The following is a 23,914-nucleotide window of genomic DNA, read 5'->3' as shown; positions in this document are numbered from 1 at the left end:
GGCTTGTAACCAGCAGGTTAGTGGTTCAAATCCCACCTACTGACTCACTGTGTGACCCTGAGCAAGTCACTTAACCACCTTGTGCTCTGTTTTTCAGGTGAGATGTTCTTGTAAGTGACTGCTGCTGATGCATAGTTCACACACCCTAGTCTCATATCTTGTAAAGCACTTTGTGATGTTGGTCCACTTTGAAAGTCACTATATAAAGATTATTATTAAGTACAAGCCTCCTCTCAATCTTGTCCTCCTGTTCCACTTCAGAATACACACTGGTAGATGAGTTTTTTAAGTGTATCTTCACGTTTTTGTTCCTTTTGCCAATGGCACGGCTCAGAAAGACTGATTTGATTGCTATACGGCTAACTACGGCCATGAGACATCCTGGAAAAGAGATTGCGTCATCAGTATTTAAGACATGAAATTACAGCGGTCCAGCACGTAGTGGATTAAGATCTTTATTGTGTAGCAGATTTTTAATTTTGCTTTTAAAAAAAGATAATACTGTATAATGTAATGACTGGTAAATGCGCCTTTGTATTAAAAGGCTGAAGCTTTGATGCTCACTTTTCTATTCATCTAGGTTTAATACCAATTAACTATATTTATGACGTGACCAATTCAAAGACTTAGCAGCTATGATCTTGGAAAGTCAAAGGTTCGGTCTCCGAATGCAATTGACAAAACTAGACTTGAGTTTAAAAGGATTGCGCTGATGCACCATGTGAGCACTATTTCAATGTGTTGGTATGGGAGAGGTGATGTGAAGGACAAAGGTTAAAAGCTCAGAGTGTATTATACTGTATAGTGCTGCTAATGCTGCTACACGAGAGCAGCATGACAAAAATAAGAGATTTAGGTAAAAACATATTAATCTATGTCAAGTAGACAAGCACTTCATTTGAAGCTAATGTCGGAAAGTTTTTTGTTTTTTATTTTGTAATCTATGTGGCTAAATTTTATCTCGGAATTTATGCTTAGCGGTTTGAAGTTCTAGATGAAACAAGCGAGACTCCTCGGTAAAAGTGTTTTCCTTTCATTGTCAACTGTATCTTATATTCTTGTCATTTTAGTATCTGTTGGGTTTGAGTATGAATCCTGTCTGGACCTGATCCTCTGGGAGAAAAGGACTGCCATTTTACAGGGATATGAACTGGATGCTTCTAATATGGGTGGCTGGACACTGGACAAGCATCACGTGTTAGATGTTCAGAATGGTAAGAGAAAAAATGTTCAAACGCAGAATTCTATCTGAACTTTACAGTGGTTGCCTTGAAGTGTATAACAAAAAAGTTTCCTTTAGTTCACAGTATTCTCAATTTGAGATATAGACTGGTATGCAAGTGCTGAAGAGTAAGTTAATAAAATATACCTATAGTAAGTGATTAAGAGAAACAAATACAAAGGTGTTTGTCCATAAAATACTGCACTGTGTGAGCCAGACAACATTAAGAATAAAATATTAAAAAAATGTTGACAGCCCTTCTACAGCCAAAAAATGAATGTCACTCCCTATTGAAAGGGTGAATCGATCCAAGTTTGAAATTCTGTTAAGGAGTAGAGTTTGACAGATAGTGACTTTTCAAAGTGACGCGTGTCTAATTGAATAAACAAAGTGATTAATTGTAATGAAAAGCTGGATGAGCCAGAGAAATTCATTGAGGTGGGGAATGTGGACAGTGACAGGTGTTTGCATGGGCACCATGAAAAGCTGCAATAAATATTCTAATGAAGGTGAAATATTGTTCATCATCCAATTTCATGATAATAGAGGAGAAATGTGAAGGACCAATCTTTCAAAGTAATGACAGAATAAATCAGGTGCAATAACACATTGTGCTGACTTAGGATTCACATGATGAAAATGAAAGCTGTTTAGGGAAAACGTGCCTTGTCAGACAAAGATTACCGATATGTTTTACTCTTTTACACAGGGTGTTTCCTTCGTAAATACGCACATTGTTTGTCAGTGCTGTGGAACCAAAGGGACAAAACTAATAAACACACAATTATACATCTGGTTGTCCAGAAGAATAATCCTCAACAGCCTTTTTTTTTCTTGTAGCGCCGGTTTGAGTGACACTAAGCCTGGCAGCCTCTTAGGCTTTGTGCCAGTTGTCTTTGGAAGTTTGTGACCCTTTAATCTGAGTGCTGCCTGAAGTCGGTGGGGCCTCCAGTCCACATTATTTTTTTGTTTGTTTGTTCTGGGCAGCCAAGCTGCTTAACCCTCAAGTCAACCTGATCATGTCGGCTTTATTCACTGTACAGCAGATAAAGCCATTCTATCAAACATGGTTTTAACACTGTCACTGGACCCGCTTTTTTGATTCACAATGGTCACATGCATTATTACTCTCCCTTTCCATTACACACAAAAATGCCACGCACTGTTTCCTATTCTTTCCATCTCACACAGTGGTAACATGTGCTGTTTATTACTCTATCAACACGAAATGCAAGCATGTCCATTACTGTGTCATCTCTATTTAGCACAGTGACAGCTAGTACTGCTCTGCTATTTTACTACTGTTACACATTGCCAGCATCCATTCTTAGGCTCTTGTTTGGGGCCTTATAAATGAACCAGTTTATGTAATACAAAAATACGATATTTTAACATGATATAATAGAAAAGGTTAAAAAGCCCTAAAGTGACAGCTATAAAGGAAGTATGTTAAAACAATAATATTACAAAAATTGGTAACAATCATTAAACTTACTTAAATTAAGGCCTAAGTTAAAGACATCTTGACAGATTTTCAAAAATGTTTTTGTTGTTGTTGTTATCTGATCATATTTGAAGTTAATTGACCTTGTACTAGACTGTTGTTTATTCCTGGTAGCTAACCCCAAGAGAAAGGCTCTTAACTCTGCTTTGCAGTATTATTAGCTTAATCAACTCAGCATGGGAATTCTGCAACTTAAAACAAACAATGTTAATTCACCTGCATTATTGAAAAATTTCTGATCTAAACTGGACCAAATATCAACCTACAAGAACTTGGGCAGTACTGTCAGAGTCTTCCACACACCCGAAAGAGACCTTATATGGCTTCTGTTAGCTGACATGTTATGGCTGATAGGATGAGGAAAAAATCTCTGTCAAAAAACAAATGCTTTTTGCACCCCATCTTTTTTTTTTTTTTCCCAATTCAGAGGGTTTTATTTTTCTTGGAGAGGTTTAGCTTTATATGATTAACAGGGATCCTATGTTTTCAGAGATTTTTTTTGTTAGTTTACACTTGGTAAAGGGTAAAAAACATGTTTGATAATAACCAAATCAATACACATATAATATATAAACATTAACACAGATGACTTTGCTTTAAATTTATGTAAACACACCTGTCTAATAAAACTGCTTCCGGTATTCAAGTTCAGTTTACTTCAGTCATTATCCAGAGCTGTTCAAAGATCCTGAAAATAATAAAAATCACCCCTAAAGATTGAGTTTGGCAAAGATGAATTTTATGTTGTAATGATTGACCACTACTACATTGTATGTGTGCATAAAGACATGACTACAAACCCCACTAGGGGCATTCCCCTTTAGTGAGACTGTAGCGTGGCTGCCTTTAGTGCTGAGGGTTAGCAGTTCAAATCCATCCTGTGGAGAAAATATATAAATAATTAAAACATTACATTGTCTATGGTAATGTGCTGTTTTGTACTGCAAGCAAGACTGTAGATTACATTCATAGGCAGACCATTGTAGAACACAGGGGAAGCACTAAACATAAATTGAATGAAAGGAAATGTAAACAAGATGAGGCCAAAACAGCAGGGCCATTGAAACCACTGTGTTTGGATCATTTTGGCATCTTACAACTGCCAAAGAACAGCGTGAAACTGTTGTTTGAGATTTTGTCAAAATGTGTGTAAAAGCCGACATTCCTCTGTACAAAGTGGATCAACCAGCAGTTTGAGATTTTTTTGATCAAGCACATTAAGGGAGGTCAGGCCAATTGTAACTGGAATGCTGCAACACCGACAAAATTGTAATCTTTAAGACAACATTGTTCCCAGATCCAAGCAAGGTCTGTATAATTACTTTGGGTTTGTTACCTGCATTTTTATTAAACCCTTTTATTTATCCTATTTTCTTTATTGTTAATTGCATTTATTTTTTATTGAACTGCTCGTTCTTCTAAAATAAACCGTATATTTGAGACCAGAATGCTTTCCTAAAAAGTCGCTAACAGCATTGCGCATGCTTATTACATTTCATCCTAGACTTCCGACTCGTTTGCAACTATTGCGACAGGTGCAACACTTTAGTACATCTACCTCTAAGTTCTATACTATGTATCCAATTTATGTTGTTTGAGCCAGAGGCCCCTGAGATGAGATATTGAGGCATTAGCCTCCTTCATCAACCATTCTTATAATGCTGTTTTCCAACCACTGGAAAAAGAAAAGGCCCCTTTTCAGCTGCTGGGAAGCTGTGCATTACCTATACATTAAATTGAATCCATTTGGTTGTGCAGTAATTCGAAGCTTCAGGTCTAGCTTATTTAAATTCCACACTTGTCCGCTTCATCAGTATCTGATCTTTAAAAAATCCATGGTTCTTTGAATGAAGGGCAAGCGCTTCATGGTAAATTGGGGATGTGGTTTTTGGGTCAGTTTCTTATTTAGTTTAGTTAAATGGAAATGCTGTGGTTAGTTTTACCTTTGGTAATATGTATATTATCATTGTAATATAAATCATTCCATACGTTTCCTTCCACAGTTTGTAAATGTACTTGTAAATACCCATATGCATGTTACTGGAGCACAGTTAGCACTCATTGTTAGTCAGGGTCATGTGTTTGTGCCGAGTGTGTCACCTTGTAAGTCGTGTTCATCGTCTCAAAGCCTGATATGCCTTTATTAAAGTTGTAACCATACAATACTGCATTAAAGTGGTGAGAAGGTTTTATTATTTTGGTAAGTTAGAGGATCTATAACAAACATATGGTTCATATGGTTTACAGAATATTGAGATGTATTATGACATACATGCATTGGTGTTAGCTAGCCAGTCAAACAGCAGACCTTGATGGAGTCATTGATCTCTGTAGTAATGAGGACGGTGCTAGGATTCCGTTGAGCTTGAATTCTAGCGCAGTGCTGAATATGAAATGTAACACTCACAGCATGAAGTCATCCTTTGAAGTTCCTCTTTGAAGCCAAATATTTGTGCAGTACTTTAATGTTTATCTATAATGACTGGTGCTCTTAGGACACTCAAGTTAGGAGAAGCATTAAGCAAGGCTTGATCTGGCAATGGTTTATCTTGTATTTGTCTTTGGTTTATTAGCATTGCAAGACAATCACTGCGTGGAAAATAACACATACAGGTTGGCAAGGCTATAGAAACATTCTTCACAGTAATTACACATCTTTACCTCAGTTTTTGAGGTTGAATTTGAGTGAGTATGGATTCGCTCAATGTGATGGTAGAGTCCTCTATTTGTTCTTATTTCTAAAAGTGGTTGTTATTGACCTTCATTTTCAAAATATAAACTAAATCGCAGTTTGTGAAAATCTCTGCATGTTATATGCAGGTTGCAGGTTAGTAATCAATATATCATATGATGGTGGTATGGACCACTCTTCTAAGGAAGGGAAATAGCCTCATAGATGTGGTGAATGGTTGTGATTGTGATGGAGGGGTGTGTTTAAGTAAACCAGCCGGTTGAAGTGACTTTTTTTTAACTTCAGATTGCTGTGGAGCCTGTTACACTTTTCTAAGTAATGCACTTTTTCAACAGTAAAATGAATGTAATTGGGGTTATTAAAAACATTAATTTAAAATGTAGGAGTGATGTCATTAAAATTCTGACATACAATAATTTATTTGATCAAATTTGCATAATTCAAAATTAACTGAGCAAATCATGTTTGAAACTGTAATTAATTTCATAAAATGTTAATATTTTAATTGTAGTAGTTGTTCAGTGGCCAATTAAGAATAAAATGTCATTTCAAGTTCTTAAAATCTCATGAATGAACTTTGTTTTTAAAAGATGTTGGCTCTTACTTTTTTAACCACAGGAATCTTGTACAAAGGAAATGGAGAGAATCAGTTCATTTCCCAGCAGCCCCCGGTGATAAGCATCATCATGGGTAATGGACGCAGACGAAGCATCTCCTGCCCCAGCTGCAATGGTCAGGCAGAGGGGAACAAGCTGCTGGCACCAGTTGCACTAGCTTTTGGCATCGACGGGAGTTTGTATGTCGGTGACTTCAATTATGTTCGGCGTATATTTCCTTCGGGGAATGTCACAAGCGTCATGGAGCTGAGGTAAGTTTTTGGTCTAAATAAATAATTTTCTGTTAAGCATGCTGTATTGTTCAGAGCTTGGTCTGTCCTTGTAAATGTATGCACTATTTAACATACCTAAATAAACCAGTGTAACACTAATAAAATGAACATGTAGTACCTGGTGTTTGTGAAAACGAACTGTATCTTTGGAAGGTATGACTCTCTTGTCATCAAAAAAAAAAGAAAAAAGTATTTTAATATTCTCTTGTTTGTCCAGTATGTACTGTTTTCCTGTTTTTGTTCACCATTTGCATGTCTTTCTCTTCTCCCTTTGGATCTAACTAACACCTTTTCGGTTTTTTTTTCTGTCTCCTTACATTCTTCTAAGAAATAAAGATTTCAGACATAGGTAAGCTTCAAAACAAGTTTACATAGTAAACTCCCTAAGTGTCATGTAACCATCAGTTTGTCATCATCTGAATGGCAACTGACTTTTCATTAATGTATACATGTTTTTAATGCGGTGGGGGAGTCATACAAATTCATGCTATATTATCCCCAGAAGTGCAAGTCAAAATATGTTGCCTCATTCGAAATGTGAAAAAAACACCCACTATTGACTAATATACTGTAGAGCCTCATAAACATTAGCCACGATCGACCTCACACTCTAATGAAGCTGTTTTGATGGATGCACAGTACAGCATCTTTTACCAGCAGTTTCTTTTTTGTTTGTTTTTACAAAGAGTAAATCATTATCTCAAAAGCTGGGTTAAGCTTGATTTTTTTTTTTTAATTCAGTACAAATGAAGTGGAATTTTGCAGTGTTTGGTTTCGCCTAAAGCAGCTATTCATTCTAATAATGTGAAATTTGCAACTAATTTTTTTGCACTTTCACATAATTATATTGTCATTTAGGATATTCTGCTTCAATAGCTCTTTAAAAACCCTGGTAAAGTGTCATTCTCGGTGAATAAATACAAAAACACTCAATATGTTTTTTATACAGTAGATACAAATGCATTTCCAATCAAAATGTGTCAAATCCCTTCTTCCTGTTTGTGAACTGGCTGCATATGATTTTAAGCAGGTTGCATAGATACAAATAAACATGGCCTAATGTTGACTATCATTAAAGAATGCATATCATTACATTATCGTATATAGGCTTACAAGCAATGACATGCGTTCATGATGGCAATGATCTGGCAAATGATTATAGCCTTGTTACACAATAGTGATTATCATTCACCCCCAGTCATGTTCAGTTTGACAAAGACTTTTTTTTTCTGTTGCCTAGTGTAAATATCAATCTATGAAAAGTTAATCTCATGATATCTCTCTAATAGAAAAATAAAATATTGCTTTATTGTATTTGCCTTTATTGTGCAATGTGAAACATTGCATTGCATATGTTTAAGTGATCTGCAATGTTTGGTGAAATCCTCCTTAATGGTATTTACATTAGCTTTTCTATTCTGCAGTACCAACCCAACCCACAGATACTACCTGGCAACTGACCCTGTCACCGGACAGCTTTATGTCTCTGACACCAATTCACGCAGGATTTACCGTACAAAGATGCTGACTGGCGCTAAAGACTTGCTGCAGAATTCTGAAGTGGTGGCAGGGACTGGGGAGCAGTGCCTGCCATTTGATGAAGCAAGATGTGGGGATGGAGGCAAAGCCATAGAGGCCTTACTTATGGGACCTAAAGGTACAGGCATCAACACAACTGTCTAAACTGACTCTAAGATAGTTTGCACTCCTTTGATCATCAGGAAGTTTTATTCATGTCTTGTATTTTTGTTGTTGTGTTAGAATCATAGATAAAGTGTTACTGGCTTTATTCATTTAATTATTTATTTGTCTTTTTACTTTGAAATGTATGTGTCACAGAACAATTTATGACAAACTGCAAATATGTCCAAAGCCATTCATTACATAATTTTTTGTTCTGGCTGAATGTAAAAAGGATGAAAGTGCTAGTTTCCCTTCTAAAGCAGAAACCAGGCAGTTTTCTTTTTTTAAACCCTCTGTATATCATTGGCATTTGAGTTCATAGGCCTGACCTGTTTGGCAGGATCCATAGCAACAAATATTCCCTCAAAAGTAGCAATTTCACTCTTTATAAGTAAGGGAGCTAGTTTTTTTTTTTTTTAAATGACCTGTTACCTGTGCTAAACTAATTGTAGATTCAGTTCAGAAAAGCATTGTAAGTTCTTAGAATGTAAAAAAAAAACAACAATGATGAATTGTTTTTCTAGGGAAAGCATTGTCAGTTTGGTTACAAGAATTTCACATTGAGTTGGCCTACAAAATACTTGGAGGGGAGAGACTAGAAAGAACAGTATGAATTATTAAACTTGTGCTTATTCAGTGACCTGAATAATTTTAAGCCAGTTCCAACACATGTAGCAGTTATGTTTTGCTTAGTAAGCTATAATTTTTTTTTTTCTTTTTTCCGTATTCAGGAATTGCAGTCGACAAGAATGGTTTCATATACTTTGTGGATGGGACAATGATTCGAAAAGTTGATCAGAACGGTATCATCTCAACACTCTTAGGATCAAACGACCTTACTTCAGCCCGACCGTTGACATGTGACACCAGCATGCATATTAGTCAGGTGATTCCTGAAGCTCTTTTAATCTGCTGTATATGCCACTCAGTGGGAATATTTGCATTAAAAGATGTCACTTGTATGGTTACAGCACCACCTTGTGGAATGTCACTGCTCATCTGGAGCTGTTTTTTTTAAACCTTGACCTTAACCTAATTAAAACATGAGATATTATCTTAAACTGTAAGATCATGTCTAAAAATATGTATCCATGGTATATAATCTAATGTTGCAAACTGTACACAAACATATATTGTACGTAATTTCTATAACTTACTACACCCACAATCAGCTGGTATCTAATTTTTGCCTAATAACTTGGACCTCTCAAATTGATTTATCCAGATACCCTTTCACAGTTAAGTTGACTGACTGTGAACATATGATTAATACCATCTAATTGCCCTCTGCGCTGAAACCTGCAGACTGTTGCAGTCTATGTCTCTAAACCTAGGCCTTCCGCTGCTTTGTGTAGTTGCTTAGCACTGTCACCACTGACAAAGGCACATCCACAGTGAGGAGTTCAAGTTATTCAGAAGTCATTACTCTTGGGTGGGGGAAACCACTTGTCTGTGGCAGGGTGTATTTTGATCCAGTGGAGCAAAAACAAACAAAGACAGCACTTGTCACCAATTTAATTATCACTGAGACTGGAATTCAAACTTGGAGCCCATGAGGCACATGGCCCAAGTTCACTGAGCTGTCACCCCTAGTGCATGAATGAAGAAATGTGTCTTCCCTATAGTGTACATTGTTGTCTGCTTGAACTGTAATGCAGCTTCCACGTGAGGAAAACTGCTGTTTAAAATCAAAGTTCCATGTTTTAAAAACTACATTATACTGATATTTTTAAAAAGGTTATTGCAAGGAACTACCTTTCTAAAGAACTTAGGTACCCTTGCGAAAGCTTAGGAAAAATAAGGTTCGGACTGTCTTAGTGGACTAATGGGGCTTAAATCAGTTACTAGCCATGACGTAAAATTATTTAATGGTTTAATTTCAAAACCCAGAATGCTGGCAGAAGAGATTTTGAGAAATGTGCCCACACTACTCCTAATAATCTGAGCTAGACAGTAGGCTACAATCCAGTATTAACAGTTAGTATATTTTCACAGGCACAATATTCTTAAGGCCTGACACTTGTCAACAACAACAAGGGGACAACAAATGTTGCCGACTTGTCACCTGATGTGACCACCCTGGTCAACACCCTGGCAACACACCGGCCACATGTCTCCCACATAGGACGATGTTCTATTTTTCAGGTGACATGAGGGCAACATTGTCAATACCTGCCAATCATATTCCTACGTTTCATCCGATTAATTATATGTAGTCTATAGATACACTAATGCAGTGTGTATGTGGATAAGCAAATGTTAATGTCCATGATTACCACAACATGTATCTTACAATGATAAAATAGTGCAGCATATTTTTTTTTAAATGTTTTATTTTAAATGAATTTGCTGTGTTTCATACATAACCTCCAATCATAGCATCTTTCATTTTAACAGTAAATGAAGTGAAAGAAAAAAGAAAAATCTCAGGTCTTCCTTTTTGCTCTCGAAAGCTCAGAATTAAAAGTACAGTAGTGAAAACATTGTTTAGGATAATGAATACCAATGTATTATGTTTGGCATATTAACTATGTAGACCTACTAGCTAACTAATTCACCTTTTTTTTTATTTAATTAAGAAGAAACTACAAGTTTGTTAATGTAATTAGTAGATTTTTATATCGTAGTCTTCTGTCGCGGCATGTTTACGTCTTGTGATAAAAATGTGCAATATGATTGGGTTGCATTGTTGCCAACTTGTCTCTCGTGTGACCGCTGCAAACTGCAAGGCAACACACAGGCAACAAATGTGTTCCACTTATTGCCGTTGACAAGTCGCCCATGTGACCAGGCCTTTAGGGTTAAAAAATACTTAAAAAATGAAATAATTCCAAATTAAATGCCTCAGATTAGTTTAGTTCATTAAGATATTTAAAGTTAATAGAGCACAAACACTATTTATAATGCAGCCCAACTACCACAAGGCAAAGACAAAGCAGCAATCCACAACATCATATAAAGACATGAAAATGGAGGCATGGTGGTCCAGTGGTAAAGAAAGGGGCTTGTTACCAGGAGGTTTCAGGTTCTTTTCCAGCTATTAACTCACTGTGTGTGACCCTGAGCAAATAACTTAAGCTCCTTGTGCTCCGTTCTTTGGATGAGATGTAAAATCAAGGTCTTATTGTAAATGGCTCTGCAGTAGCAGTTATGATGCATAGTTCACCCCCAACTTGCTTTGGATAAAAGCATCTGTTAAATGACTAAATAATAATAATAATTTGTACTGCACGCTACTAACCAGCTTCTTCATTATCTTTATTCAGGTGCGCCTAGAGTGGCCAACAGACCTAGCTATTAACCCAATGGATAATTCCATTTATGTCCTGGACAACAACGTGGTGCTGCAGATAACTGAGAATCGTCAGGTGCACATCGCAGCAGGGCGGCCCATGCACTGCCAGGTTCCAGGAATTGAGTACGCAATGGGCAAGCAGGCCATCCAAACCACACTGGAGTCAGCAAGTGCCATAGCAGTGTCATACAGCGGTGTAGTCTACATTGCAGAGACGGATGAAAAGAAAATTAACCGCATTAGGCAGGTGACAACGAATGGTGAAATCTCTCTGCTTGCAGGCATCCCTTCTGATTGTGACTGCAATGATGCCAACTGTGACTGTTACCAGACCGGAGATGGTTATGCCAAAGATGCAAAGCTTAATGCCCCTTCCTCTTTGGTGGTCTCCCCTGATGGCACATTGTACATAGCTGATCTGGGTAACATTCGGATTCGTGCAGTGTATGAGAACAAGCCTCTGTTTAACTCGATGAACCACTACGAAGTTGCTTCTTCTGAAAACCAAGAACTGTATATCTTTGACGTCAATGGTACACATCAGTATACCCTGAGCTTAGTTACTGGGGACTACATGTATAACTTTAGCTACAGTAATGAGAACGACATCACTGCGGTGACAGACAGCAATGGAAATACACTCCGCATTCGAAGGGATCCCAACCGCATGCCAGTGAGGATAGTTTCTCCTGACAATCAAGTGATATGGCTCACCATTGGAACCAATGGAGGCTTGAAAACTCTCACTGCCCAGGGTCAAGAGCTGGTTTTGTTCACTTACCATGGCAGCAGTGGTCTTCTAGCAACTAAAAGCATCGAGATTGGGTGGACAACTTTCTTTGAGTGAGTATGACACTTGCATATGATTAAAAAATATATAATTCTTATGAGAAGACAAAAATGTAGTTACACAGTACCTAAAACCTGCAATAAGCATGTAAAGGACTGAGATTTTTTATATCAATCAATCAATCAATCTTTATTTTATATAGCACCTTTCATAGTGGACCACTGTCACAAAACACTTTACAAGATAATGAGGGACAATGCATAATACATTAAATACAGTGAAATACAGGGCATAGTATATTTAATACAAACAGTAAAAAAAAAAAACATGCAAATACATCAACTAGTGAGGTCGCGCGATATATATATATATATATATATATATATATATATATATATATATATATATATATATATATATATATATATATATATATATAACGGTTAGTAATACTGTATGATATTTTTTTTATTTTTTTTTATACTTGTCTTTTAGGTTTGATGAGACATTAGAGCAGTTGTAGCAGTTTCTATGATGAAAAAGGGTTACTATTTTATGCATGTACAGTTTACATATCATCAGTAGAAGTGCATTAGACAAAATGGTACTCAGTTCTGGCAAAAGTTATGTTCAGCTGAATAAACCTTAAACTCTAGGAACACATTTTAGAGTCACATTGTAGCCACATTAGTTACTGTTCACTGCTCCACAGCATTATCAAAACTTGCCCCCATTTGGCATAGTGGTTTCCTATGAAGCAGACTCATCTGACAGATGGCTTCTGGCAGGATGCAAAGCCCCGTGTTCATAAGCACCACACATAGCTGTTGTGTAGTCTGATACAGAATGGGAAAGGAGCAGATAAACTGAAGCTAGAGATAAATCAGTGTAATGTTGCTGGCAGCCATCCAAAACAAGCCAACCAGACTATCAGAAATCACCCAAGACATCAAAAAGACACAACAACTACCAGTAGCTATCCAGTGGCACTGTATGTGTGTGTGTCTACTGAATGCATTGATCAATAGTAAAGCTGAAACTGGGTGCTGTCATTAAAGAAAGGAAGGTGAAGCTCAGGAGTATAAAAAAAAGTAAAATTGATACACTGAAAAAAATTCTCAACAGCTCTGTGGTTCTGTTTTGTTGTTGGGTATACTGTGCCATGAGTTATTTACACTACACAATGTTTAAAACTAAACTGTGGCTACACTGCAATTAAGAATCCTAACGGGCAGATCAGGGTTAAGTAACAAAAGAGAAAATTTGAGAGAAGTTAAATTATGAGCTGTAATTAAGATGAAGGAAGCTTATAAGGTTATAAAATAAGGCTTTGTGTATGACTTTATGAATTCAGTGCTCCAGATTGACTATGTTTTAGTTCCAAGCTAGATTACATTTTTGTCTTACAACATTATTAAAGATGAAAAGTGTGGTTATCAGAAAATGAATATCCTAAGGGAGGATATCACTTTGTCTTTAAACAAGTCATTATATACAGGTTAATATCTGTAACATGTATGTACTCTGTATTTTTAGGTCAGCTGGAACTGGCCTTAAAAAAAAATTTGCCTGTAAAGAAAAATTTGAATTACGTGGTTTTGCATTAAAGGTTACTGATCTGATTAATGTTGTCCTTTAGTTATGACAGTGAAGGCCGCCTGACAAATGTAACCTTTCCGACTGGGGTGGTCACCAACCTCCATGGGGACATGGAAAGGGCCATCACTGTGGACATTGAGACTTCCAGCAAGGATGAAGACATCAGTATTATCACAAACCTGTCATCTATTGATTCCTTCTACACTTTGGTTCAAGGTAGGTCAGCTTCCTTTAGATGCAAAGAGAAAGTAACAAATTACACCAGGACAATGTAAACTAACCTCAAGCAATTTTCCATTGGGTGAATATGCTTCTACAAGGCTTTTTAATGTTGTTTCAAGTTCTTTTTATAAAATAATGAATCAGCCCCTGTCTCCTTTTATGTAGTTTTAGTACATACATTTGTATTCTTGTGTAAAGCATCGAAGATCACCTTAGTCTGTGGGTTCCGAGTTCTGGGAAGAAGTAATTATGTGCTTTGAAAGATTACAAGTCAGGCACATTCCTCAAAAGAACATCATGAATTATTTAATATCTTAAGGGAATTATAAGAACACATTACTTATCTCTTGAGGGGGGGGATGCAGTAAGTCAGGTTATCTTTGCTAATGTACCGCACAAGGTGCAAAAGGTTTAGGGGGTCATGAGGCGAGTTACACTGAAGGCTCACCTAGGTTGAAGTAACTATGATAAGACTGACCCATAGTTAACTCACACTGTGCTCAGTAGCACTCAGAGAACAGTAAAATAGCCTTATAGCTAGCCTAATGTGTTGTGCTAAAATGTTATGTTGCATGTTTTTTATATAGATTTTGCAAGATTGATAGATCACCTAATATGGGAACTAACTGTAATCTATAAGAAACATATAATAGCATTTACCAAACATCAGTTGTAAAATGAAAAGTATGTGCATTAGTTCCCTCTAAGCTAGAGAGTAACTGCTTTGAATCCTACCCACAAATAAGTCTGACACACTCTCATACACATAAAAATTCAGAATGGTATATATGATTGCTGCACTACCAAAGGAGTAATCCATCAAAAAACAACATTCTGTCAGCTTAATGAATGTTAAAAATTCCATAGAACCTGTCTAAATAGAGTAAAGCTATTAACTGCAGTGCTGTGTCTTCAAAGTATTTTATTTTCTTCTCCACTGTTGTGAATACCTCTTGACGTACTCACATACCTACAAAGTAATAATAATAATAATACTAATACTACTACTACTAATAATAATAATAATAATAATAATAATAATAATAATAATAATAATAATAATTAATAAACCTTTCTTCCATTTACAAGTGTTGTTGTGAATTTTTGTCCTCTTCAGACCAGCTGAGAAACAGTTACCAAGTTGGCTATGATAACTCCTTGAGGGTCATTTATGCAAATGGCATGGACACCCACTATCAGACTGAGCCCCACATTCTGGCAGGTGCGGCCAACCCCACAGTGGCACGACGGAATATGACCTTGCCTGGGGAGAATGGGCAGAATCTTGTGGAGTGGCGATTCCGCAAGGAGCAGACCAGGGGCAAAGTCATTGTGTTTGGAAGGAAGCTGAGGGTAAGCAGCCATGAGAGTTGTTTTTTTTTTCTTTCTTTACTGTAAATTTCAAAATATCACTGTCCTGTCAGAAAAGCAAAGTTTGTGGGGAATAATAGCCATTTTCTATACTTTTGAGGCATAAGCAATTAGGAAATAACACTTACTACCCAGGAACAAAAAAAAAAATAAATCATTGTTACACATTGTAATCAGTATGGAACATGGAATAACCTTGTAATGGTTTATTCTTTATACACATTTGACCTGATTATTACTTCCCTGGTGACTGTTCTTTTTACTCGCAAAAAATTGAGAAATACGTTTACCCACAAATGGGAATTCCTGTTATCATGCAAATAAAGCCAACTGGTGTCCATGTGCTGTGGATACCAACTCAGTGTTGTTTTGAATCTGTATTACAATAAAGTAAAAGTATAAGGCACATCCAATAGCTTTAGAGGAATTATGTGTTGATATATTAATATGTGCAAAAAAACACCTGAACCTATTATAGGTGTACTGTGTTTTTCATCCACTGGAAACCTTGTAGGAAATAGATATCCCTAAGCATAACAAAACTTTTTTTTTGTTTGTTTGTTTTTTTAGTTTTTTAGTTTTTCAAATGTACAGTAAATTGGGCTGGGGTCAGAATATGATTTCCTCTGAAACTTGTCATCCTTAAATAAATGACTTCTGCTGTGGAAAATGCATGGATACACTGTGAGGGGCTTCATTTAAAAGTCTGAACAAATGCCAGTGTCTTTCAGTTAAATGGAACCCTTAAAATCGCTGATAATACCTTCCACAGAGATCAAGAACTCTCCAAATGAATTTACTGTCAAAGAGAATCAATGACGGTCTTTAAACAATAGCTGGTTGTTGAGAAGTAATAAGTGGGTGGTGCTAACAGTGAATGATTGACTTCTCCTGTTTTTGTTTACAAAAGGTGAATGGCAGAAATCTTCTCTCTGTTGACTATGATCGAACTTTACGGACAGAGAAGATCTATGATGACCACCGTAAATTTTTGCTTAAGATCAATTATGACTCTTCTGGTCACCCAACTCTTTGGGTGCCAAGCAGCAAGCTAATGTCTGTCAACGTCACCTACTCAGCCACAGGACAGATCACAAGCATCCAGAGGGGCCCCACTAGTGAGAGAGTGGAATATGACAGCCAGGGGAGGATTGTTTCCCGGGTATTTGCTGATGGGAAGATATGGAGTTACACATACCTTGAAAAGGTGAGAACAATGTAGCTCTCACTGTAGCTCAGTACAGTAGACACAATAACAACCCCATTTTGTCCTTCAAAAAAAAAAAAAATCTTTATTGATACTAGAGGTAGGCACGGGTAGAAAAGTTACTGTAAAACTGGATTTTTTGGGGGCAACTTAATTTGACTAATTTTTTACTTCAATTTTTTCTGCAATAACTGTTTGCGCTTCTTTTTCTTTTACAGTACGGCACATGTATGGCTAATATATTTCACGGCACATAAATTTGCGGATTTTCAATAAACACGAAATTAGCAAACGTTTCTTGCTCACGAAATTTGCTTGTTTTACAGTACAGCAAGCAGAAATGTGCTCCATGCTGTGGGATTAACTTCACTATAGCTGAAATGTGTACAGCTGCGTAGCAGAAAAGAGACTCAAAGCTGTGCTGAATCTAAATTTCTAAGTTATTTATTACCTTTATAGGAAAATACTTAAATAATGGAAGAAAAAAAAAATATGACAGGCATTCACAATAGTCCCCTAAGGGTTGCTTTTGGGTTCTCCAGCTGCATTCTTATAATTAGAATGCCAACAGTGAGTAGCTGAAATCCTGTAATATGTTGAGAAATCCTAGAGTTACGAAGAGAACAATAGATAGTTGTACCGAATAGCCTTGAGAGACAAGTTATGAAAGTAAATATCTTGTTTTAGTGGTTGTGGGTGCTAGAAACATGCAATGATCATAAAATAAAGAGCCAGTCCATGTACTGAGCCAGTCATAATATATATAAATATATATATAATATATATATATATATATATATATATATATATATATATATATATATATATATATATATATATATATATAATAAACAATAGATTGTTTTGGACTGGTAGGATTTGATGGTGAGATATATATATTCAACATAATTTTGAAACATTTCAAAAGACTGTTGCAACCAATAAAAAAGTAGCTTATTCATACTGTAAAGATATTAAAATATGCTTATAGTTTTTATTTCATTGCCTGCCACAAACTCAGGTAGCGTGACCAAAAAGGAGGAGCTCTTGGGAGACCAAGTAGAATCTGTTGATCAATAGATGACAAGGTGAAGGAATCTCCCTGGCATTATGGACACTCACTGGAGGATTGATACTTTGAACACACTTAAGAACATAGCAGGTTGTTGAAATAGTCTAGCAGTCTGCCTCTCAGAAGTTGTGAAAGCTGGGTTTTCTATATAGTACCAGGATATATCTCAATAGTCTTTGTATCATTTTATACTGATCGTGTTTCTTCTCTGTTTAATCATCTTTATTATGCACTTTCTGAGTCACCTTTTTCTAGCAGGAACCATAGAAAGCTGTCTTCCAGACTATTCAAGTGTATTTGTTATCAGGAACAAGTTATCAACGATAGCTTTAAAAGCTTTAGAAGACATGCAAAGAATGCACTGCCCAATTCAGTTGAAGAGTCCAGATTTTTTTTTTATTTCTCATTTTTCATTCAACCATGGTTTTCAACCAACAGTGCAGCCTTTTAACAATGGGCTTACATTGTCTGTGGTCAGCCCTCTAGACAAAGTAGCTTACATTTGTGTATTACATCTTTTAACCATTATAACCATTTATCGAGCATACTGTGCCCATTAAGGGACAAATGGCGGTTACATAATTATTTACAAGACATGTTTGTAAATTTCTTTTGCATAACAAATCAGTGCTGCTTGCCATTATGCAAATTGTTTAATTACCTGCTGTTTTGTTAAGTGAATTTGACATTAAATGGAGCCTACCTTATAACATAAGTAATAGCACATTACGAGGCCAGAGCTAATAATTGCAAAACCCTTTAGAATTATGCATCCAAGTACATTAAACAGGGCAGCAGTATAGACTTGTAGGTCAAGGATAACTCAGTTAAAAAAAAAGGAAATCATTGCTAAAATGGAATGGTAATACCTGTTGTCATGCAGTTTGCATTTTAATACCCATGTGTATAATTATTATGTATTCTTCCTTTCTAGTCAATGGTGCTGCTGCTCCACAGCCAACGCCAGTACATCTTTGAATACGATTTATTGGATCATTTGTCTGCCATAACAATGCCAAGTGTTGCCCGGCACACAATGCAGACCATTCGCTCAATTGGATATTACCGAAATATTTATAATCCTCCTGAAAGTAATGCCTCTGTCACTGTGGACTACAGTGAAGATGGGCAGCTGCTGAAAGTAGCACACCTGGGAACAGGGAGGCGAATCCTATACAAATATAGGAGGGAGACAAAGCTCTCGGAAATCTTGTATGACAGCACCCGGGTCAGCTTTACCTATGACGAGACAGCGGGAGTGCTTAAAACAGTGAACTTACAAAGTGAAGGTTTTATTTGCACTATTAGGTACAGGCAAATCGGCCCATTCATCGACAGGCAGATTTTTCGGTTCAGTGAGGACGGGATGGTAAATGCTCGCTTTGACTACACCTACGACAACAGCTTTCGCGTGACCAGTATGCAGGGTGTAATTAACGAAACACCCTTGCCTATCGACCTCTACCAGTTTGACGACATCTCTGGGAAAGTTGAGCAGTTTGGCAAGTTCGGGGTAATCTACTATGACATCAACCAAATCATTTCGACCGCTGTCATGACGTACACTAAGCACTTTGACATCCACGGTCGCATTAAAGAAATACAGTACGAAATATTCAGGTCACTGATGTACTGGATAACCATTCAATATGACAACATGGGTCGAGTCACAAAGCGAGAGATCAAAATTGGGCCATTTGCCAACACCACCAAGTATGGTTATGAATATGATGTGGATGGTCAACTTCAGACAGTCTACTTGAATGAGAAGATCATGTGGCGGTACAATTATGACCTGAATGGCAACCTACACTTGCTCAATCCTAGTAACAGCGCCCGTCTTACCCCCCTCCGCTATGATTTAAGAGACAGGATCACACGACTGGGTGATGTGCAATATCGGCTGGATGAAGACGGTTTCCTTCGCCAAAGAGGAGCTGAGATCTTTGAGTATAACTCCAAGGGCCTCCTAATTCGGGTCTACAGCAAAGGCAACGGCTGGACAGTCCAGTATCGCTATGATGGCCTTGGGAGGAGAGTTTCTACCAGAACTAGCCTGGGTCAGCATCTCCAATTCTTCTATGCTGACCTCAACTACCTAACCAGGATAACTCACGTCTATAACCACTCCAGCTCTGAGATCACATCTTTCTACTATGACCTCCAGGGTCACCTTTTTGCTATGGAAATCAGCAGTGGGGAAGAGTTCTACATCGCTTGTGACAACACAGGCACGCCATTGGCTGTGTTCAGCAGTAATGGTCTGATGATAAAGCAGATTCAATACACCGCTTATGGGGAGATCTACTTTGATTCTAACCCTGACTTCCAGCTGGTAATAGGTTTTCACGGTGGTCTTTATGACCCCTTAACTAAGCTGATCCACTTTGGAGAACGAGATTATGACATTCTGGCAGGACGCTGGACTATCCCTGATATCACTGTCTGGAAGAAAGTGGGGAAGGATCCTGCTCCCTTTAACCTCTACATGTTTCGAAACAACAACCCTGTCAGCAAAGTGCAAGATGTAAAAGAATATGTCACAGGTAAGAAATGTGGGACTTCATACTGTAGGTTGATTTAAAGCCAAGGAATAGTTTATGGCTTTCTTGAAGTACTGTACTGAAATTGGGTACTACCTTTGAAGAACTATGTGTAGAAACAAACCCTATTTTATTGCATGGCTCAAATTTTACTTAAATATAATTATTAAGTTTTTGTAATTTACAACATAGCTCGTATGTTCTGCAGGTTTAGTGTTACGATATTTATGTTTTCTCTCTAAATACCTCCATATCCAAGTAAGTTTTGTTCTGAGTAACATAAAATCATTAGTAGCCGTGTATTACAATTTCTATTTGCATATGATATACCAATACACATTGTCCATAAAGTGGATGGATGATTACATCATTTATTTAGACGAAGTGTTTGTATAAGAAAACGTATTTTGATGCTTAATAGCTTAATTAAATTGTGCCCTGAAGTGTAACATCATGTTTTGACAGTGGGAATTTAACCCCCATTTTATTGCTTGTTCATTTATCTTTATTGCAATTAGTAGTCTAATAACATAAAGCATTAGCATACCACTAAGTGCATTGCTATCCTATGCAATTACCCAGATGCTTATCATTTAATTTTATGACCCTGTGTTTCTAGTGTGTACATAGTTTGCTATGAATTCTCCTGTACTGTTCTTTCTGTTAGAATAACATTTTTAGTAGCTGACACATACAGCTGTTACCCAGCAAATATTAATCAGAATGCTGAATTACTTGTAATTTTCTCATCTTCTGTTCATCATAGATGTCAACAGCTGGCTGGTGACATTTGGTTTCCATCTGCACAATGCCATTCCTGGATTCCCTATCCCTAAATTTGATTTGACAGAACCTTCCTATGAGCTGCAGAAGAGTCAGCTGTGGGATGACTTACCGGTAAGCAGTCACAAAGGACTTTGTTGTTTTCATATAGTGCTTTTTGTCTGTAAAAGATAAGCGCTGAACCTGAAGAAAAGCGAGGGATTCTAAAGAAGGAACTTTTGATGCGGAACTGTGCTACCGAGTAGAGAAATACCCAGTTTTATACACATTTAGTAATGAGGCTCACATAACTGTCAGTGTGAGATGACGACTTTAATGTTAATGTTTTCAAATTTGTATGCATTTCCAGCATAAATGTGTTTTCATTATCAAGAAAACAGCAATGACTGACAAAACAAACAAACAAAAAAAAAACATTGATATTACAGGAATTATATTAGATAGGAATTTTATTTAACCTTTATTTAACCATGAAGTCACACTGTGATTCAAATTTTCTTTTTCAAGAGAGACCTGGCCAAGAAGATAACAATAAAATTAAAAAAATGTTAAGACTATATCAGAGGTAACTCATAGTAAGTGTTGTAGAAGATCCAGCAGAACTGCAGTATTACCAGTGAGTGAATTTGTGTGTATAGCTAAAGTTGTTTGGAAACATAAAGAAATAGAAATCACACAGGAGATGTTTTGGACAATTAATAAACATAGAAATAAAATAAATATATTTAATATTACACATACATTTCTGATATGAAGTACATACTAACCAGATGGACCCTTTACACTACATTTACTGGTGTTCTATAGCACATTTGCAAAACCAAAAAATATATTCAAAGTTTTTTTTTTTTTTTTTTTTTTTTTTTTTTACAGTCAATATCTGGAGTCCAGCAGGAAGTAGTAAGACAAGCAAGAGCCTTCCTGGATTTTGGAAAGATGCCAGAGATTCAAATTAGCAGGCGCAAATCCAGCGGAGAGAAGTCGTGGCTTTGGTTTGCAACAGTCAAATCTCTCATAGGGAAAGGGGTTATGTTGGCTGTCAATCAGGGGAGAGTGGTGACCAACGTGCTTAACATTGCCAATGAGGACTGCATAAAAGTTGCAGCCGTCCTGAACAACGCCTTTTATCTGGAGAACTTGCACTTCACCATCGAGGGAAAAGACACTCACTATTTTATCAAAGCCAGCTCACCAGAAATTGATCTTGGCACTCTTAGGCTGACAAGTGGACGCAAAGCTCTGGAGAATGGCATTAATGTCACAGTCTCTCAATCCACCACAGTGGTGAATGGCAGAACTCGCAGGTTTGCAGATGTAGAAATGCAGTACGGGGCCTTAGTACTACACGTGCGATACGGAATGACCCTGGACGAGGAGAAAGCGCGCATATTAGAGCAGGCCAGGCAACGAGCCCTCTCCAGCGCATGGGCAAGGGAGCAGCAAAGAGTGCGCGATGGTGAGGAAGGTGCCAGACCGTGGACAGAAGGGGAGAAACGACAGCTGCTAAGTGCTGGAAAAGTACAAGGTTATGATGGGTACTATGTACTGTCTGTAGAGCAATACCCAGAGTTAGCAGACAGTGCTAACAACATACAATTTCTAAGGCAAAGTGAAATAGGAAAGAGGTAACAAACTGTTCATTGTCAGTTGCCAAAGAGACTGCCTATGGCTGTTTCCCGCTAGGGTGACAGAGCTAAGTGTTGCTGCACATAGCTACAACAGAGTAATTGTAGGAACATAACTACTACTTAGGCCTTAATAAGGCCGTGACACAGATTTATTTATGTTGCACAGCCTCGATGGACTCTGCAAGAGAAGGAGCCAAGGAGAAGAGTGGTAGTTAATAAAAGCAAGAACTTTTTATAAAATGACCTTAAAGGTGATCTGTTTAAAAAAAAAAAAAATGTGTTTACATATGCATATCACTGCACTCAGCTGGACTAATATGTGTAAAGGCCTATTGGTTTTCTTACTAGGCAATGTCTATAACCATGTTTGTTTTAATTCTAAATGGTTGACCTTTGCTTTAAAAAAAAAAAAAAAAAAAAAGTAGTCTCGCTCTTAATAGGAACTGATGTATCTCGATTAGACGCAAAACCTGGGAAAATTCTGCTGTTAATAAATCAAATTGCTTCTACTGTGCTGCTTTATAAAAGGACACTGCTGCCAGTGAAATGCTACAGATATCAAATGTATCATTGGTTTTATAACGGTATCATGGTTTGCCTTTAAGAAGAGAAAACTAAGACAATAACTGACAAAAAAATCATGTCATACAAAGCAAAAAGGAAAACCCAAACTTTTGTAAATTATGTGAGACAAGTTGTTTATGTTTTTTTTTATATATATAAATTCCAATTAACTGTTCATCAATTATTAGTCTCAGAGGAGTTCATTTAAGTAAAGTGTTTATACATAAAAAAATAAAATCTTAAAAATATGTGGATTTTATTTGTCACATTTGTGGTTGATTACACCTTGCACATTATTGGGTTATGGTCTATTATGTATTTATTTACATTGTATTAACAGTACTGTCATATGAACCAAATCAACATCAGTAATTAAAAGCAAGAGTTTATAGTATTTTTTTTTTTCTGTCACATGTATCTGTTTTGCCTGCCTCATAACTTGTAATTTAAAGTGTACTAACCAAGGTTTGAATTCCAACTGTTAACACCATTATAAAATAGGGACATTAGGTAGGTGTTGCAAAGACTATAAATTACTGATGAAGCTGTGTCTGATCATAAGACAGCAGTATTGATTTTGCTAAGACAAATGGGATGGTCATGATTCCCATATACCAGATGTGCCCGACCAGTGTCCATGAGCAAATCCCAGGCTCACAAAATATCCCCAAACTCCCCTGTTCAGCTCACCTGATGAAGGCACAGCCTCATGAGTCATACAGTCAGAGGAAGTGCAGGTTCGATTGTGGCTGGGGACAGTGGTATACATTGGTTTGTTATATACGGTCTTGTTATGTACAGGAGAAATGTTTGTTATATCAGGTTGTTCGCTATAATAGGGTTTGGCAAT

General features: G+C 37.0%; 1 protein-coding gene across 20 annotated transcripts in view; it reads left to right on the top strand.

Annotated features, from left to right (window-relative positions):
* LOC121320601 (teneurin-3-like) overlaps positions 1 to 23,318 on the top strand; it is a 280,613-nt gene extending 257,295 nt beyond the window's left edge. For 16 of the 20 annotated variants that reach the window (XM_041259216.1, XM_041259197.1, XM_041259160.1 and 13 more), the window contains 12 exons: positions 1,071 to 1,214; positions 6,037 to 6,286; positions 6,636 to 6,656; positions 7,732 to 7,964; positions 8,722 to 8,876; positions 11,257 to 12,128; positions 13,715 to 13,890; positions 15,014 to 15,249; positions 16,178 to 16,474; positions 18,481 to 20,092; positions 20,856 to 20,986; positions 21,746 to 23,318. In XM_041259216.1, coding sequence (XP_041115150.1) covers positions 1,071 to 1,214; positions 6,037 to 6,286; positions 6,636 to 6,656; positions 7,732 to 7,964; positions 8,722 to 8,876; positions 11,257 to 12,128; positions 13,715 to 13,890; positions 15,014 to 15,249; positions 16,178 to 16,474; positions 18,481 to 20,092; positions 20,856 to 20,986; positions 21,746 to 22,501 — 4,883 coding nt within the window. In that variant the 3' untranslated portion in view covers positions 22,502 to 23,318. The remainder of the gene's footprint in view (positions 1 to 1,070; positions 1,215 to 6,036; positions 6,287 to 6,635; positions 6,657 to 7,731; positions 7,965 to 8,721; positions 8,877 to 11,256; positions 12,129 to 13,714; positions 13,891 to 15,013; positions 15,250 to 16,177; positions 16,475 to 18,480; positions 20,093 to 20,855; positions 20,987 to 21,745) is intronic. The other 4 variants (XM_041259170.1, XM_041259116.1, XM_041259090.1 and 1 more) reach the window with 1 other exon arrangement.
* The last annotated feature ends 596 nt before the right edge of the window (positions 23,319 to 23,914 follow it).

The sequence above is a fragment of the Polyodon spathula genome, chromosome 1, assembly GCF_017654505.1.
Source record: "Polyodon spathula isolate WHYD16114869_AA chromosome 1, ASM1765450v1, whole genome shotgun sequence".
NCBI classification, from domain to species: Eukaryota; Metazoa; Chordata; class Actinopteri; order Acipenseriformes; family Polyodontidae; genus Polyodon; species Polyodon spathula.
Note: the sequence above shows the minus strand (reverse complement) of the source record. Positions and strands in the feature narration are given on the sequence as shown.